This window comes from Pelecanus crispus, chromosome 12 (assembly GCF_030463565.1).
Source record: "Pelecanus crispus isolate bPelCri1 chromosome 12, bPelCri1.pri, whole genome shotgun sequence".
NCBI classification, from domain to species: domain Eukaryota; kingdom Metazoa; phylum Chordata; class Aves; order Pelecaniformes; family Pelecanidae; genus Pelecanus; species Pelecanus crispus.
This window is the reverse complement of record NC_134654.1, coordinates 934789-950277: the sequence shown is the minus strand read 5'-3', so window position 1 is coordinate 950277 and position 15489 is coordinate 934789. Positions and strand designations below refer to the sequence as shown.

Below are 15489 nucleotides of genomic sequence, written 5' to 3'. Positions count from 1 at the left end.
CAGCGCGGTGAGAAGGCAGTGCTGTGCGGGAGGAAACCCCCTGGTTCTTCAAGCAAGGACAACCCTGAAGTCCTGCTCTGCTCTGCCAAAGAGCTGCTTCTCTTTGGACAGGGAGCATCTGTGCGCATGAACTTAAGATGTGAGTTTGGTTTGTCAGACAGAGCAAGCTACAGGAATTGTATTCAGGCTGGCTGGTCTTCTGAGGGAGATGCACAGCAAGGTTACCCTAAAAGGGAACTGGATTAGAAATCCCTTTCTCCAGGGCTGGAACCTGTATTCCAACATTAACACCACAAAGTCCTTTAGGGGCTCACACTGTCTGTCTGAAAGGCCAGCCCCTGCAAAGCAGTTGGCACGTACTCCTCATGTTTCTCAGTACAGAACATGATGGCGAAGGGAGGGAAGACGTGGATCTTACCTGGACTCCAGTTTTGAGGGAGATTTCACGAAGCAGGGTGATTTTCTGTAGATTATACACTTCAGCTGCTTGGTCAGCATTCTCACTGCAAAAAGCACGCACAAGCTTCAGCTCTTGGCTAAGTTTCTGCTCAAGGACATCCCTCCACTGTGCTGTATCTGAAGCACAGGTCCCTGTACAGCTAGGCGCTGACTGAAACCAGTGACTAACGTTACAGTGGTTGCTAATGGCCTATTAAAGCTTACAGAGTTGCACAACAGTATTTTTGACTGAAATCCTGTGTGTGTTCTCTTCACAGCTCACTGCAGAGTTTAGGCGAGAGCCTGAATGCCTTCAGCTCTTGGTAAAGAGTGAGCTGCCCCTGACGTGAAGGGATGGTCCCTGATTTAGCCAACTAGACATGGGTTTTCTCTTGGGCCACTTTGCTTGTACTTCCCATTTTACACTCACTATCTGCACCTTCCAGCAGCCTTATTCACCATCTTTGTTTCACATACAGGAGAAGCTATCACTGGTTTTGGAACACAAGCTCCCTCCAGCCTAAATCATCATCTATATAGACAAATATCTTTTGACTACACTCCTTCAGCTTCTTGCCTTCTGCTCCCCTCTGCACCACTAAGGAGAGGTTTCCCTTCCTCCTCTGTTTTGCCTAGCTGCCTTTGCCTCATAGGTTTCATCTCATTTCAAATTTCAGTTACACTTCCCCCTGCTGCTCTTCACCCGATTTCTTTCCATTATAAGCCCGTAAAACTCCCTCAAGAGCACAAATTCATATTCAAACAGAAAACAAGTCCAAAAGGCAGGTCCTATTAAAGAACAGTAAGAGCTACGGACATGTGGGGAGAGTCCAGGCACAAGCAAGGGTAATTTTCTCTGCTTACCATTCAAGTCTAAAATCAAAGTAGTTCTTTGCTTCTGAACAAATATTCTTCCAAAGCTCCTGAGGGGTCATGCTGGCCCATGCAGTGTTATCAGCATTTCCAAGGTTCCTGTTTTTCCTTTTCTTATTCTTTTTCTTGGAGACCAGCTCATCAGCTGGAAGATGGGCAATGGGATTTGGAAAGGAGCTTAGAAAGCAATTGAGGAAATGGCTGATGGCTGCTGACAGACCCGACAGCTCCACGCCCTACAGCAAGACACCAAAAATCAGTCATGGAAGACACCTGCCATCACACAGGCACTACTCCGACCCCGAGCCTCGCACAAATCCAGTCCTACCAGAAACAGGAACATCTTCCAGGAGTGGGAGAGGAAGGCAGTATTTGCAAGTGGAACTAGCACAGGCAGAATTATGTAGATATAAGAGAGAAGTATATACCTACACACACACAAATATATAGTTCCATTTCGGGCTGCTGCCTGGGACAGAGAAACTAGAAAGCGCAAAGAAGATTTTGACGCTGGAATAAAGCCAGGTGTATTGCTATGCTATGTACGGACAGGTATAAGGATGCACTAGTGTTCATGCAATTAAAGAAAGCTTCTTAGAAGGGCAAAAGCAACACTGTTTAAGAGGAAGAGGTATTACAAGGAAAACAAGCTGTGATTTCACTTTTAAAAGCCTTCAACATAATGAGTGAGAATCTGGGGAAGAAAAGCATGAATGATCACTCTCTGGGAAAGCTATCTTCAAGTGGGAACTTGTTTTCCCTTACACACAGGCCTGTACCTATTCTAGCACTAATGAGATTGTACTTCCCGTTGCTAGGCAACCCCTGTGAACTGCCTAATGAGAGAAGAGACTCAAACAGCTCTCTGTTTGTGGAAAGAAGTCATTAGAGAGGACACACAAGGCAAGAGGTTAGACTGCAGGTCATACCTGGAGGTATGTCTTGAAGATGTGTTTAGCCGATCGAGTGATCAATTCACTGATTCCTATTTTCTACCCAAAGGAATAAAGCACAGAGATTAAGAGTCAGTTGGCAGTAACAATGAAAAATACATTTTGCTTTTGAAGCGGTGTCATGGTTTAGCTGAAACCAGGACAAGTGGGCTTTTATCAAGATCTGCAGAAGACACATTCTCCAGTCCTTACCCTGCACTCGGAACCGTTTTGCATTTGGCAACGTTCCTGGAGCCAGGGAAGAGCCCTCTGCACACGCGTGCACAGTGACCACCAGCCACCCGGCACGGCTCTAACAGGGCTTCCAGGGGCCACCACAGCACTGGCCCTGCGGCGTGCTCGCGGGCAGCCACGCTCACAACACTTCCCAATTTGATCCAAAGCCCCGATGGATCTCAGAGGCTTAAAAAAACGCATGGCTTAAAATCCAACTGTGTGTTACCTGCTATTACGCTTGGGAATCCCTGAAGCGCTTCTCTGTCCCAAGGGACACTCAAACCCTCTAACGTTATGAAAGCCATTACAGATTTGGGAGCAAAACTCCCCATCTACCACTTACACGTCCTTCCCCCTCTATTTTTGAAGCTGTTTATTTTTACACAGAGAAAACAATTGGCCAAGTTGGAACCTATACAGGGCAAATCATGCCAGCGGTGGTTTTGTCAGTCTGAAGTGAAGCCTGATGCTTACAAAAATGTGATCCAGCTGAGCACGGCCAGGGGTCTTGGTGATGAAGTTGATCACTTTGCCTAGATAACGCATGTTGATGCCCCTCTGGTGCATGGCCTCTGCTAAGGTAGCCCCATCCATCGGGAGCACCGTGTGATCCAGGCAATCTTTGACCTGCAGGGCATATGCAAACTTCAGTTAGAGGGAGCGAACATGAAGGAAAGAGTTTCAATTTTTAAAAAATTGAAAATTTAAAAACAAAAGAAAAAAATCTGACAGAGGAGGGAAAAAGGTGCTGCCTGACAGAGAAGGCACTTTCCAGGGATGACATTTAAGTTACAAGTGCATCAAGAACTGCTAAGTACAGAGCACTGACCAGCCGGAGCCAGGGCTGCTGGGTGCTCCCTGCCTCAGGCCACAGGCACCACAGCCAGCAAAAAGGGTACATTCAGCCCGGAGAGACTCCTCAGCAGCTCTGGTGTCTCCTCTGCTCTGGGATCTTCCACAAAGGAAACCCCGGGCGCCTCGAGCCGCCTGCGCAGGAGGGAGAGCTATTTCCCCAGCGCCAACGGGATGGCAACCTGCCCAGCACTGCGAGGGCACGGGGAGCAGGGCCGCTGTTCCCCGACGGCCAGTCGCACACACCTCTGTTACCTGGGGTGCAGGGTCGCCCCGAAGGCTGACAGTGACCCCGAGCAAAGCTGTTTGGGTGGGTAGAGTGCTGTAATACCAGAGACCACCACGCTACACATGTGGGGCAACACCTGCAGCAGACAGCCCGAAGCAGTTTGTGCAAGAGCCTTGCCACTTGTACCATTTTTACTCTTACGCCTCAGCGCAGAATGAGCGGCACTATGCAATCCCAATATGCACTGGGCAACTGAGGTGCGGAGAGATCAACTGGCACAGCAAAACAGCTCAGGCTTCGTCCAATTCCCAAAACAAGCAGAGGCAGAGGCCCCGTGGAGCAGCACGGAGGATTATAACCAAGTGCTGAGCATGCAGCGTCTCGAGTGGCCCAAGGAGACCAGTGCAGACGGTGACAGCGTTCAGCGTAGTTCAGCATATGACTTCCAGCGGTTTGCCCGAGGCCACGCAGGAACTCGGTAGCAGAGCAGGGACTCTGAGGACTCCTGTGGCTCAGGCAATGAGAACCGCTTTCCCTTTGGCATGGCTTATTTAACTAATGCTTGTGGAACTAGCAGGCTAACCCTTCTCTAAGGGCCTTCTTTAAGTCACTAACTAAAAATATTTCCAATTCAAAGACTACATGGAGTTGTGCACATGTGCACACTTAGCTGATAAGGGGGAATGGCACTTGCATTTTAAGTTGTGTTGCAGTGCTGATAGAGTCACTTAATTCACGTCATGGGGTAACACCCATTACTCTCTGATAGGCAGAGTATGGAGGACTGCCTGCTTACAGCAGCTGGCCTGTAACTTGCCCTCGCACATGCTTGTGCAGCATTTTGGGTTTACATACTAGCGTATCGACTATCTTGTAAAACAACAGTCACCAAGACCTCTTCTGATTCACTCCCCATCCTTTTTTATTTAAAGACTGAGTAGCTGGTCTTAGAGGCTATGCTGACTACAAAACTAGTGGATTGAGTTCAGAAGAAACTTTCCAGCAAGGAAAATCCCCTCCCACGTAGACCAGCAACTCCTGAACCTCTTGGAGCGGAGGTCATCAGTTCTACCCTCCTAGTTACAGTGTGTGCTGTAACATACACATTAGCAGTCAATTTAGCGTCTTGAGAAGGGAAAAGCCCTTATCTAGCCAGGTGCATGGGTAAGCATCCAGAATGCTTAAGACTTACAGAGGGAGCTTTTACAATAGGTATTAGTAAGAACAGTTTCCCAGTTGACTCCAAATTATTAGTCACCAATTGAGTCACAATCAGGGGCAGATAACACAGCAAGTTGTACAGGATGCCCTAGGTTAGGGAGGATGCCTTACGTGGTCTTTGTTGTCCCAAACTCTTAGCAATAGCTGTTAATTACTAGTGCCAAAAATTCTTTGTTGGATTGAGGTGGGAAAATTGTGTCATGATGCAAGATGGGAAATGGAAAACCCCTCTTGTGCTTGCAGCAGAGATGCTTGCACTGTTCACCGTACTTCACCACTGGTGCCAGAACTCGGCTGCCAGCAGGAGAACACAGCGTTTGCTCGGGAGGCGAGGCTGGCGTACCACCGCGTCATCGCTTGCTCAGAGCGGCCAGGCTTGAGGCAAGCTTTCAGAGAGGACATTACTGCTGGTCCCCAGTTCCTTACCAAACCTGGGATCTGGCACGACAGCAAGAATGCAGCAGCATCCTTCAGCAACTGCTTCTGATCCTGCACCTCCTCTTTGCTAGACTCAGGAAAACGAACACCTAGGAGAGTAAAAGAGAAAAACATAAGCCACATCAACTCAAAGAAGAAACAAGTCATATACAAAAAGCATACAGTAAGAGCAGGTAAAAAGTTAAAGTGATTCTGTCTCCCTGGAATTAAAGACGCTTCTTCAAAAACTCATCTACTCTACAACACGCTTCAATGGAAAGAGCATTAGCTGCTCTGCTCGGCTAGTAGCTGCTCTGCTCTAGCCCACTCATTCATTCTTAACGCAGCTTTTAAAAGCCCAAATTCTGCTATTTAGCTGGTCCGTTCTACCTATTCCAAAGCGCTATGTACATTTCCAAGTCAACTGGCTAGACTGGAGTGGGAGTGTTTCAGCAGATGGACCAGCAAATACCGCAAATGCTAGAAACTCAGAGCCTTTTGCACACCAAAATTGAAATAAGGTTTTAAGTTCTAGCTGCAAACTTGGTGCCAAAGCACTAATCCTTACCAGCCTTGGAAGATGCTTGGGTGTTTCAAAACACATGCTCCTTCTGACACATTTATTCCAAGCTCAATTCAACTACATGGCCATTCCTCTGCAATTTGCATGCATACAGCCTTGGTATTCACCCCCATAAACACTCTGAGAGCTTCTTCTGTATTTCCAAATAAAAAATACTGATTCCAGCCATGGAAAGCTACATACAATGCCTGCGACCGATACATGCATTTGAAAGGGCACTGTGACCTGCTCACTGTAATGTTACTAAAACAAACCCTGCCCTTCACTGAGGATGCAACATTGGTCGCTCAACTACAACTGTTGTTTTTTGTGTAAACTACTAGATTAGGATCGAATTTAATTTTTTCCCTCCCTCTGCTTCTTTTCATGTGCTCTAGCAGCTGGGCTGCTGGAGAATTGCAAGAATATTCTTGGCAGCAACGTGCAGCCCACCCCTGAGCGTAGCGGTGGGAGACAGCTTACTGCCCACATTTGGCAGTTCGAGCATTGCAATCAATTACACTTCCTTCTTTTTTCCATATCTTTGTGCTTCACGGAGAATCCTGCACCATGTCCAGCCAGCCAAAAGGCAGCAATATTCTTAGCTACAGAACACAATTTTTTGCCTGTAGCTGGCTGGACACAGCACCCCTCTGAAGGAGGACTAAACCCAGCTCTTTGTACACATACCTGGTGAGAAAATATCTGGGTTAAACCGAATGTCAAATGATGAGTCACTAATGGAGCCTACAGCCTTGCAAGCATTTCGAATCACTTCTCTGCTTTTGGGATCCACTGGAGCAGGAAGAAAAATAGAATACAAATGAATGCATTTCAGAAAATGACACGCCTAGCTATTAAATTAGAAGTTTTGTTACTAAAAGCAGCAAGGATGGCACATTCTGCAGAAATCCATTATAAAAACAATCAATTGTAAGATGTTTGGAAAGGAGGATGGCTGCAAAATGCAAAGTCTGAACAAGAGCATATAAGATGACCCAGAAAACCTCTGGTCCCCCCCGCCCCCCCAACCACAGATACTCAGAAATCCAAGCCTGGGATTCCCAAAGGTGTCTGTGCATCGCGCACATCCCAGCCCTGCCACAGCCTGCTCCGCTCCACCCGCACTAAGCCTCTGGCAGCCTGGCCCCGGCTGCCAGCCCTGCAGGCCAGCTCGCTGGCCAGGCTCTCGCTCCTGCAGCGGAGTGGATGGGCTTGCTGCACCCAGAGACACTGGCCCACCTACCCAACCGGCCCCCAGGGTGGGCAATTCATTTGTGTGCGACCAGCTCCATGCAAAGAGCTAAAACATTGATAGAAGCAGCCAGTGCTTGTCCTGTTCAAATAACCACGCCGACCACCCCCAGCCTGGCGCAGCTCCTGCCAACAGCACAGCCCACCAGCTAGGGCAGGAGGCCTGGGCTGCTTCTGGTGCTGAGGATGAAATACCTGTTCCATCATCAGATGCAATGGTCTCAGCAAGCTCTTTCACCTGATCAAGCCCAGTCACGTTATCGTCTATTTTACCATCCTCTGACTCGGACTTCTCGCTGTCTGCGGTACCGTTCTCCGGAGAGGCGCCATTTTCCAGCGCACCTGAGCTCTCCTGCTTGTTGGCTTTCTGCTGCATCAGCTGCAGTGCAGCCAGCTTCATGAATAAGAGATACCTACAGTAAAGGAAAAGAGGAATTCAGCACAGCAGGAGAATCCAAGAGGGTCACCACCGCTCTGCGAGGAAAAACCTCACAAAATTAGTATTACAGACCATACAGTTTCCCTGTGGAAAGGCAGGATGTACACCCTCGTCTCATGAGCTTGCCAGAAATCGAAGGAGTGCACATTAGTTTATCAGAAGAAGCAAAAAGAAAAAAAAAAACCTGGGTTTTCATTACACATTACAATGGGAAACTAATCTCCTTGCACTGTTTACAAATTGCTTTCCACAAGCAGCATCAGCAGACAGCTCCGGAAGACTCTCACTGCCAGATGCACGGGACCGGTCAAACACAAACCAGCAGCAGCTCTGCCAGGAGACCTTAGCAGAGAGAGGCCCAGCCTCTGCTAGCCAAGGAGGAGCAGCAGCACCCTACGGCCACGGTCCTGCAGGCTGCTGGTCTGGAAGCTCTCCCAGGGAGCAGCAAAGCCTGCCTGCAGGCACGTGGCAGAACTGGGAAGGGCGCTGGCTGCAGAACTGGTTGCTCAGCGGGCAGGGCTCCTCCATCAGCAACTGGAGGGCTCATCTTCCCGGCAAGCGAAGCACAGGCTCTGTCCATCTGTGATAGCAGAGCACCTGCAGCCCTTCACATCAGAAGCAGGAGCGTTAACATCACCAGCACCGTGCGGCTGCACCACACAGCTTCAACTCGTCCTGCTCCCAGAGCTCCCACTTCCTCGCCTGCACTGAGCGAGCCAACACCAACACATCCCACCACAAAAGTGCCTACAGCAGTTCCCACAGGCTAATTTTTTTCAGCCTCTAGGGAAAAAAGGTAGCATCCAAGACATCTGGAGAGCCTTAAAAAGCAGCATAAACCCTTCCTATTCCCTAGCCATCAGGTGCACATGGTATCTGCAGGGAAAGAAGAACTTCTACACATTTGGACAGGAAACAACAAAAACAGATCTGGACACTAAAAAGCAAATCACCCCTTCTTTCCCTGGCTCCCTGTAACCCTGTCAAAATCCCTACTGTTTTCACCTCTCGTTAAGTTTCTATAATTGCACCTGCATGGCCAAGCAATGGGGGAACGAGCTGCCCACTTCTGGGAGCTCTGTTGGGATGTCCCTGGGACAATGCAGCATGGTCCTGACTTGGACCGTTACCAGCTGCAAGTGGAGGAAGGGGGAAACTCAGCTCACCTGTGTTCTACAAAGGCATCAACAAGCTCTTGCCGGAGACAGCAAAGCTTGTGTCTGTGCTGCTTGGGGAACCCCATTTTCTTACATTCATCTGGCATCTCCTCCCCTTCAACAGGCAGGAAGTTTAGATCTGGAGGGAAAGTGCGGAGCAGGTCCAGGATGTAGTGACGCCCGTCGTTGCCAATAATGCCTTTGCACTCCACCGAGGAGCACAGCTCCACCTCCTCATTCTTGTCGTTGAGGACTTTGTGCTTTTGGATCTTAAGCGGCCTGCTGGTCTTCTCCAGCAGCTCCAGGTACTTGGGGTGTGAGACAACCGTCTTGCCAAAGTCTATTGACCCATAGATGACGCTCTGTTCCTGCTCCCGTTCCAAGATGCCAGGAATAATAGACTGAGCTGTCACCCTGTAACCTCTGTAATCCACCACCACAGTCCCCAGCGTGTACAGCCCTTCTACATCCACAGCATTATAGGTCCGCACACCATTGAGATCATTGGTAGGAGCTACGTAAGCAGCAACATCTCCGCCAAAGTCCTTGTAGTGGTCACGGACGTCAAAGCCCAGGCTGAAGAAAATGTTGTTCCAGATGAACATCTGCATCTTGGTCTCTTCACTGGGGTTGATGGCCATGACATTGCCATCAATGACAGCCATAGCACCTCTTGTTGCTGCTGCAGTGAAGTCGCTGTGAACCTGCAGGTAGGTGGAGAGAAATCTGGGTAAGGTAGGGCTCCCACCCTCCCAGCACCTCACACTCAAAGCTCCCTGCAAACTTCTCCTTCACTCCTCTCCTCCCGACAGCCTTCCAGCAGGTAGGCAGGTCACCTGGCTTTTACTTTCATAAGCCTGGCTAGCGGCTTGGATACAAGCTCCAGGGGCCAGAACATCAGGGATCAGCACAGCTCAGACTCATTAGCTCTCTGCAGAGGAGGGCTTAGGTGTAAGTGTGCCCTCCCCCCCATTCCTCCCACCCACTCGCAGGAGGACTGGACCAGAGAGAACAGCAGAGGACTAAGAAGCAGCTGCCTCGGGGTCAAGGAGTGCAATTCTTCCCCGTGGGGCTGGGAGCAGAAGGCAGACATGTGAGAGAGAACAAGGCCCCTTAGCTTACAAACAGGGATCCTCCTCTTGCAGTTTCTAAAGGGTAGCCCAGGCGCAGCGTCCAGACGTGATACAGGCAGCAGAGAAGGGGCTGCGTGAGGAGTTGCCTGCACATCCCAAAGTTACCTTGAAAATGGCTCGTTCTCTCAGCAGCCTCTCGGGCAGGTTCTTGCGCGGCAGCTCTCGCGTGGTCTGCAGCTCCTCGTTCCAGTCTCTGGTCTGAAAGAGTCAAAGCCTTGTAGCAAGCAATGCATTGTGTAGGAAAGGGTTGGCAAGTCAGCGTTTCTGCTTTACAAGTCATTTTGTGAGAGAAGGGAGGGGAAGGGGCAAGAATTCAGGCTGCCGTGGAGTTCAGAGGAAGTGAATTAGCAGCAGGAATGAACACTCCTCGTGAGCGGACTTTATTCAACAGCAGTTTGGGATAGATCTTATGTTAGCCCAGCTTGCGCAGTGCAGTTTAACTGAACTAGCAGCTTGCTAGCTCTGGGGGAGCATGGTGCAGGTTTCATTAGCCAGCACACTGCAACGTGGTCACACCGCAGGCAGACAGCCGCCCATGGGCAGCTGTTACGGCCCTGCACCGCTCACGGCCTGCAAGATCTTATGCTACGAAGCTGCAACTGAAGCATTTGGAATAGTTTGCTCAGAGACACGAGAGCCATTCCAGGCCTGACTAGCATGGAGGAGCGCTCTGCCTTCTGTGCAGCTCATCGGAGCAGGGACACGGGATTTATAAACACCCGAGCAGAAGTTGCTCCTCTCAGACCTTTACGTGCTCAGGGAGTTGCAGCCTAAGCAGCACAGCCCCTGTAGTCAAGGGCACTGTCAAGAACAAGGGCTCCCAAAGTTTTCCCTTGGTGAGCAAAACCCTTCCGCAAATACCAGAGGTCTACTTGGTAAAAGTGAAGCAGTTCCCAGTGCAGCTGACAGCAACACTCTTGCCAGCATTCTCAGGCGAAGCAAGACCAGTACCTGTCCAGGTATGTGCTCTTCATAGCCCAGCCTAGAAGTATACGCGTCTTCTGCCCGGACACAGTCCATGGCATGTTCTGCTTGCGGAGCCGTCCAGCTGTACACTTGGAAAGGAGTGGCTATCCTTTCAAAAGGGTGTCTCTGAACCCTAGTTTGGGAGTGAAAACAATTAGACATTTTCCAAAGGAAGATTTCTTTCTATTCTAAGAGAATTTTCCCTCTGCTGCAACATCAGCTCCTGACAAACAACAGGACAAGACCAGGCCTCACGAGCAGCACAGTGGACTCTCATTTAACAAGCACTATACCCCACGATGACTGACTGGCACGGGCAGCATCTCTCAACAGCAGTCTGCAGAATTACCTGGGCTCTCCTCATCCCCCTTTCCCCAGTTTTATCCTCAGCTGCGTCACTGAAGATCCCCATCGCCCTCTGCCTTCGGAGGCAGAGGATGCCCACTCCCAGCCAGCCACCTCTCAGACCGGCCCTCAGCTTCCACACCGTCCATACGGGCTGCGTTATAAAACCAGCCTACAGCACACATCCACTAATGAAGTGAAAAAGCAAGCTTCACCAAATGGCCTCTTGTGTAATCTGTCTGCTCTCAGCAGGTGCTGGAGTCTCATCTGTATTTACTTCTGGCCCAAGAAGCAATACAGTATAATCATTTTTAAATGGCCAGATAGTCACAGTGGTGGCTGGAGGCCACTGCTAATTTCCAGCCCTTGTCTAGTGTCACTTTCATCTTCTTAACGAGAACAGAAGCAGAGCTCCTGAAAGCCACACAATGTGCCTGTCAATTTGCACCCTGCTGAGCCGAGGCAGTTCATTAAGTGGACTCTAAAGAATGACAGGCTTTTGCACGGGACCCACTGTCCTGGAGCAGAATAAATGGTCCCTGCAGCAAGGACAGGAGAATAAAACAATACATTATTGGGTTTTATTATTATTGTAGGAGCTAGAGGAAATTAGAGAAAATGAACATCCATGGACATGTTTAAAATAATTATTCTCTCTCCACCATAAGCCTACTATGCAAAGCCCTCACGTGTTACTTTCCCTGATATTTTATGTTTCAGTCTCTTTTTTGGATTCAGGGGAGAAGTACCTACTGATCGGGTTACCAGCCCAGTCACTGCTGCAGCATGTGGCCATGCTTCGCATTAACTCTTTGCTGCCTGGCTAGCTAGGAGGCCGTCAAGTCTCCCACGAGGCATGCAGCCAACATGCAGACTCAGTGAGGAGACCCACATCTCGGGAGCTGGCCAATGCACAGCCGTTTCCCTTGTATGAACACTGCAGCCCATCTCTGGGCCTTCTCTCCCACTGCACAAGCTGCCCTATGCATTCAGTTTCTTAGCAGGGGCAGAGTGCGCTGAATCCCAGGTAAGCCCCACAACTGATACGCCCATGGCAATGGAAAGCCATCGTCCCTCCACCCTTTGCTTTAAGCAGAACCGAAATCCGTAAATCTACATGCTGTAAGCAAGAGTCATCTGGGAGCTAGAGCCAAGAGAAACCATCCAGTAGATCAGTATCGGGACCCTGGTTTTCCACCAGCTTCTGTTACTGTCATGCTGAACAGCAGACAAGTCACGTCAGCTCTGACAGCTCCACGTGTCGAGCGAGGGAAAGCCTGTTACATCAGGGTGCTGCCACGACATTTAGTCAGGTGCTTTGTGGTCCTCGCTGCATAGACTCGCATGTCCCAGCCACCCCACCGCTATGTGAGCTCAGAGAAAGCAGGCATTGCAATCCTTGCTATGTCAGTGGCATCCAGTTCCCACAGAACCAGCCACATAGCCGAGCCTCACCAAGCAACTTCACAACAGACTACTCAAGGCAACTAGAGAGGAAAAAGTGCTGCTACCGTTTCTTCTGCAGAGCGGAAAAGTTTTTTTTGAAGGTAGGGCTGATCTGGTTAAGTAGTTCCACCAAGGAATGACTGAGAAAACTTGGGTTTGCAGGTTTGGGATTGAAGTTGTATGCAGTAGACCTGCAAGAGAAAAAAGAAACGAGGTCACAAGCCACTGTCATACCTGAGACTTCCCATATCCTAGGAACGCAGTACATGAATGACAGCTTTCCGTATGGGCACCGCATGAAAGTCCTGCACAACGTGCCTTGCTTGCAAAACGGAGACCACATGGCACACAGGCGGATGGGCTGCAAGGGCCCTCTCCAGTCTCTCCACACGAGATACAGCTAGTAACCCTGCACCTGGGCCCTGATGGATTGCACAGCAAATTTAATTTAGACCTCCTTCAGCCAGCACCAGGTTCAAGAAAGGCTCGTATTTTTATGGCTAGGAAGGACTGATTTCACAGCGCTTCCCAAACACACCAAAAGGGCCTTTGCTTAACAGAGAACCCAGCGGTAACGGCACCAGCCATACCAGACAGTCGGTGCCCTCCCAAGATAACCTCACCTCCTGGCTGGAAGGCTGAGCACCAGACCTGCCAGGAGCACACCGACAGCTCCCCCTCTCCAGGTCACGTTTTGCCAAACTTGAAAAGGCCGCTTGTTTCGTGTTCATTGTGCCACTCGGTCTCCTGGGACCTTCACTCAGATGTGTACCCTTAGAGTCACTGCTTTTAACACTTATTTTTACAGATCTGGGGGGAAACAAATTCTTTCTTCCACAAGCCAGCTTAACACTGGAGCATTTCCAGTTCATAATGAGTGGAAATGTGCTTGAAATTTATCTTCTATATTTTAAGCTCTCTTTCTCTTCAGGCAGCTTCATTCTCCTTCTGTGAATTATAACCTTGTATTTCAAACACAGTTATGGCTGCCCAAGCATTTATCTGGATTGCAGGATCAAGGCCACCCAGAGATGTTCCCAAGCTGATGGTTGCTCAGGTACAGCAAGGTTTGTTGCTCTGAAGTTCTCTCCTGTCCACCTGCAACTCAATAGGTCTCTGTTACAGGCTACTGGGCTGGATGGACCCTGCACCTCCCTCAGCACAGCCCAGCCAGTTTAACTGTCTCTCACAGTCACTATTTAAAAAAAAAAAAAGTTAAAAAAAATCTAGTCAAATCTCTGCCCAGCTTAGGAAGTTCTGACAGGCTGTGCTTTTGCTTTAGGGCAAAATGAGATACTTGCAATGGTCAGGAAGGAATTCCCTCCCAACTCAAAATGCTCTAATTAGCTGATGACATTATGGGATGTTTAAACTCTCCCTAAAGCATCAGGCATTTATCCACTATGGAGAAATGGTACCAGGCATAACTGAACAGCCCAATCCAGTATAGCAACTCCTACAAACCCATGTGAGCAAATTAAAACAGGCTATTTTCCACAAAAAAAAAAAAAAAAAAAAAAAGCAGCAATTGTTTGTTTGTGGGTTCTTTTCCAGTTGGCTATCACAAACTCCCTGCTGCAGGGCAGGACAGGAGGAACCTTAGTTACTCACTGATTCAAGTAAAATCCTCGAGTGGATGCAGTGATACTGACGTGCCGATCCTCCACCGTGATGACATATAAATACATGAGGTCCCCATGCATTTTCCTGTTACCGGGTGGAGGGTTCCAGCCACTCATCGTCAATACCTTTAGGCACTGCAAAGGCTACAGAAGAACACAACAGAAGCAACTCCTGTCAGCAGGAATTAATTCCCTTGAGTTACAGAGCCATTCGATGTACATGCCAGATTCTTTTTACCTGCCGCCCTCACTTGGTTCCAGACACAGAGCTTACAAAAAAACCTGGTCTCAAGAGCACAGCCTTCCTCGAGCCATTTGCAGTCCACTAATTTGCCTCAGTTTGCTGCCTTTCACACCGTAAGACACAGGTAAAAACAGACACCCTGGGCCTTTGGGCTGCACAAGGCATGGATTTCTTGCTGTACTGGTTTTCGAGTGGCAGCTTCTAAACCGGAATCCAAGTGGGAGGGTATGGGAAAGCTAAGGGTAATTTGTAGTGATCTGCAGATCCTGTCTCCAGGACTCTGCAGAGAAATGCTGCTCTCCCTTCCCTGCCACCCCTCCCAACAAGACTGGCCATTTTACACTGCAGATGTCCAGACTCGGTGTCCAGTGTTCTGCACACAAGCTCTTGGACTTTATTCTTTTGGCTAAGCAGCGCTATTCCAGCACTCATTAAGCATCAAGCAGAGCAAATCCCAAAGTCCACTTCAGTGCAGCTTTCAATCCCTGAACACCATTTTGCTGCAAGGAACGTGCCGATAGCTGGTTTAATGACACAGGAGAACTCTACCTTCCAGTCTCTGTTCTGGGGCTGAAGGGCACACAGGGGTCTCTCTTTGCTACCTGGCAGGATATGTTCAGGAGGGGTGCAGTCAATTTGTTCCATTTCGGTACCTTTCTTCTTCCTTTTTCCACTGTCTAGAACGGACAGAGATAGAAAGTCAGTGCTGAAAAACATAGCATTCCCTCCTCCCGTAATTGTTCAAGGAGGAATGCAGAAGTGCTCCGAGCGTTTCTCTGCACTCCTGAATGATGTGGGACAGCTGATTGTTACGATGTGTTCTAACGATGCAAGGAGTCAGGGGAATGAAAACACTGACCACACCAGAGAAGCCTTTTTGCCCCGTACCTCCCAGGTCTCCTTCAGTGAAGACACTCAGGAAGGACAACGAGTTACAGTCCACGCCATTGAAAGCATCCGATGGGTCAAGACTCTTCAGAAGGTCCCGAATGTGACGCACATGTATCCTGGCTTCTCGCACTGTGTACGGCTCTGATGAGCAAAAAGGGAGGAAAGAAACTGGGATTACACAGTTGCTCAGTCCTTTGGCACACAGGTCTCAAAAAGGAACCACAGGAAAGG

At 49.2% G+C, this 15489-nt stretch overlaps 1 protein-coding gene across 2 annotated transcripts in view; it reads right to left on the bottom strand.

Annotated features, from left to right (window-relative positions):
- CLUH (CLUH binding protein of NUMT mRNA) overlaps positions 1-15489 on the bottom strand; it is a 39906-nt gene that overhangs the window by 7732 nt on the left and 16685 nt on the right. For both annotated transcript variants that reach the window (XM_075719503.1, XM_075719502.1), the window contains exons 4-17: positions 15256-15399; positions 14917-15044; positions 14113-14267; positions 12567-12692; positions 10696-10843; positions 9850-9942; positions 8621-9315; positions 7211-7428; positions 6452-6556; positions 5209-5309; positions 2955-3107; positions 2241-2303; positions 1303-1547; positions 419-503 (exon numbers count right to left, since the gene is read on the bottom strand). In XM_075719503.1, coding sequence (XP_075575618.1) covers positions 419-503; positions 1303-1547; positions 2241-2303; positions 2955-3107; positions 5209-5309; positions 6452-6556; positions 7211-7428; positions 8621-9315; positions 9850-9942; positions 10696-10843; positions 12567-12692; positions 14113-14267; positions 14917-15044; positions 15256-15399 — 2459 coding nt within the window. The remainder of the gene's footprint in view (positions 1-418; positions 504-1302; positions 1548-2240; positions 2304-2954; positions 3108-5208; positions 5310-6451; positions 6557-7210; positions 7429-8620; positions 9316-9849; positions 9943-10695; positions 10844-12566; positions 12693-14112; positions 14268-14916; positions 15045-15255; positions 15400-15489) is intronic.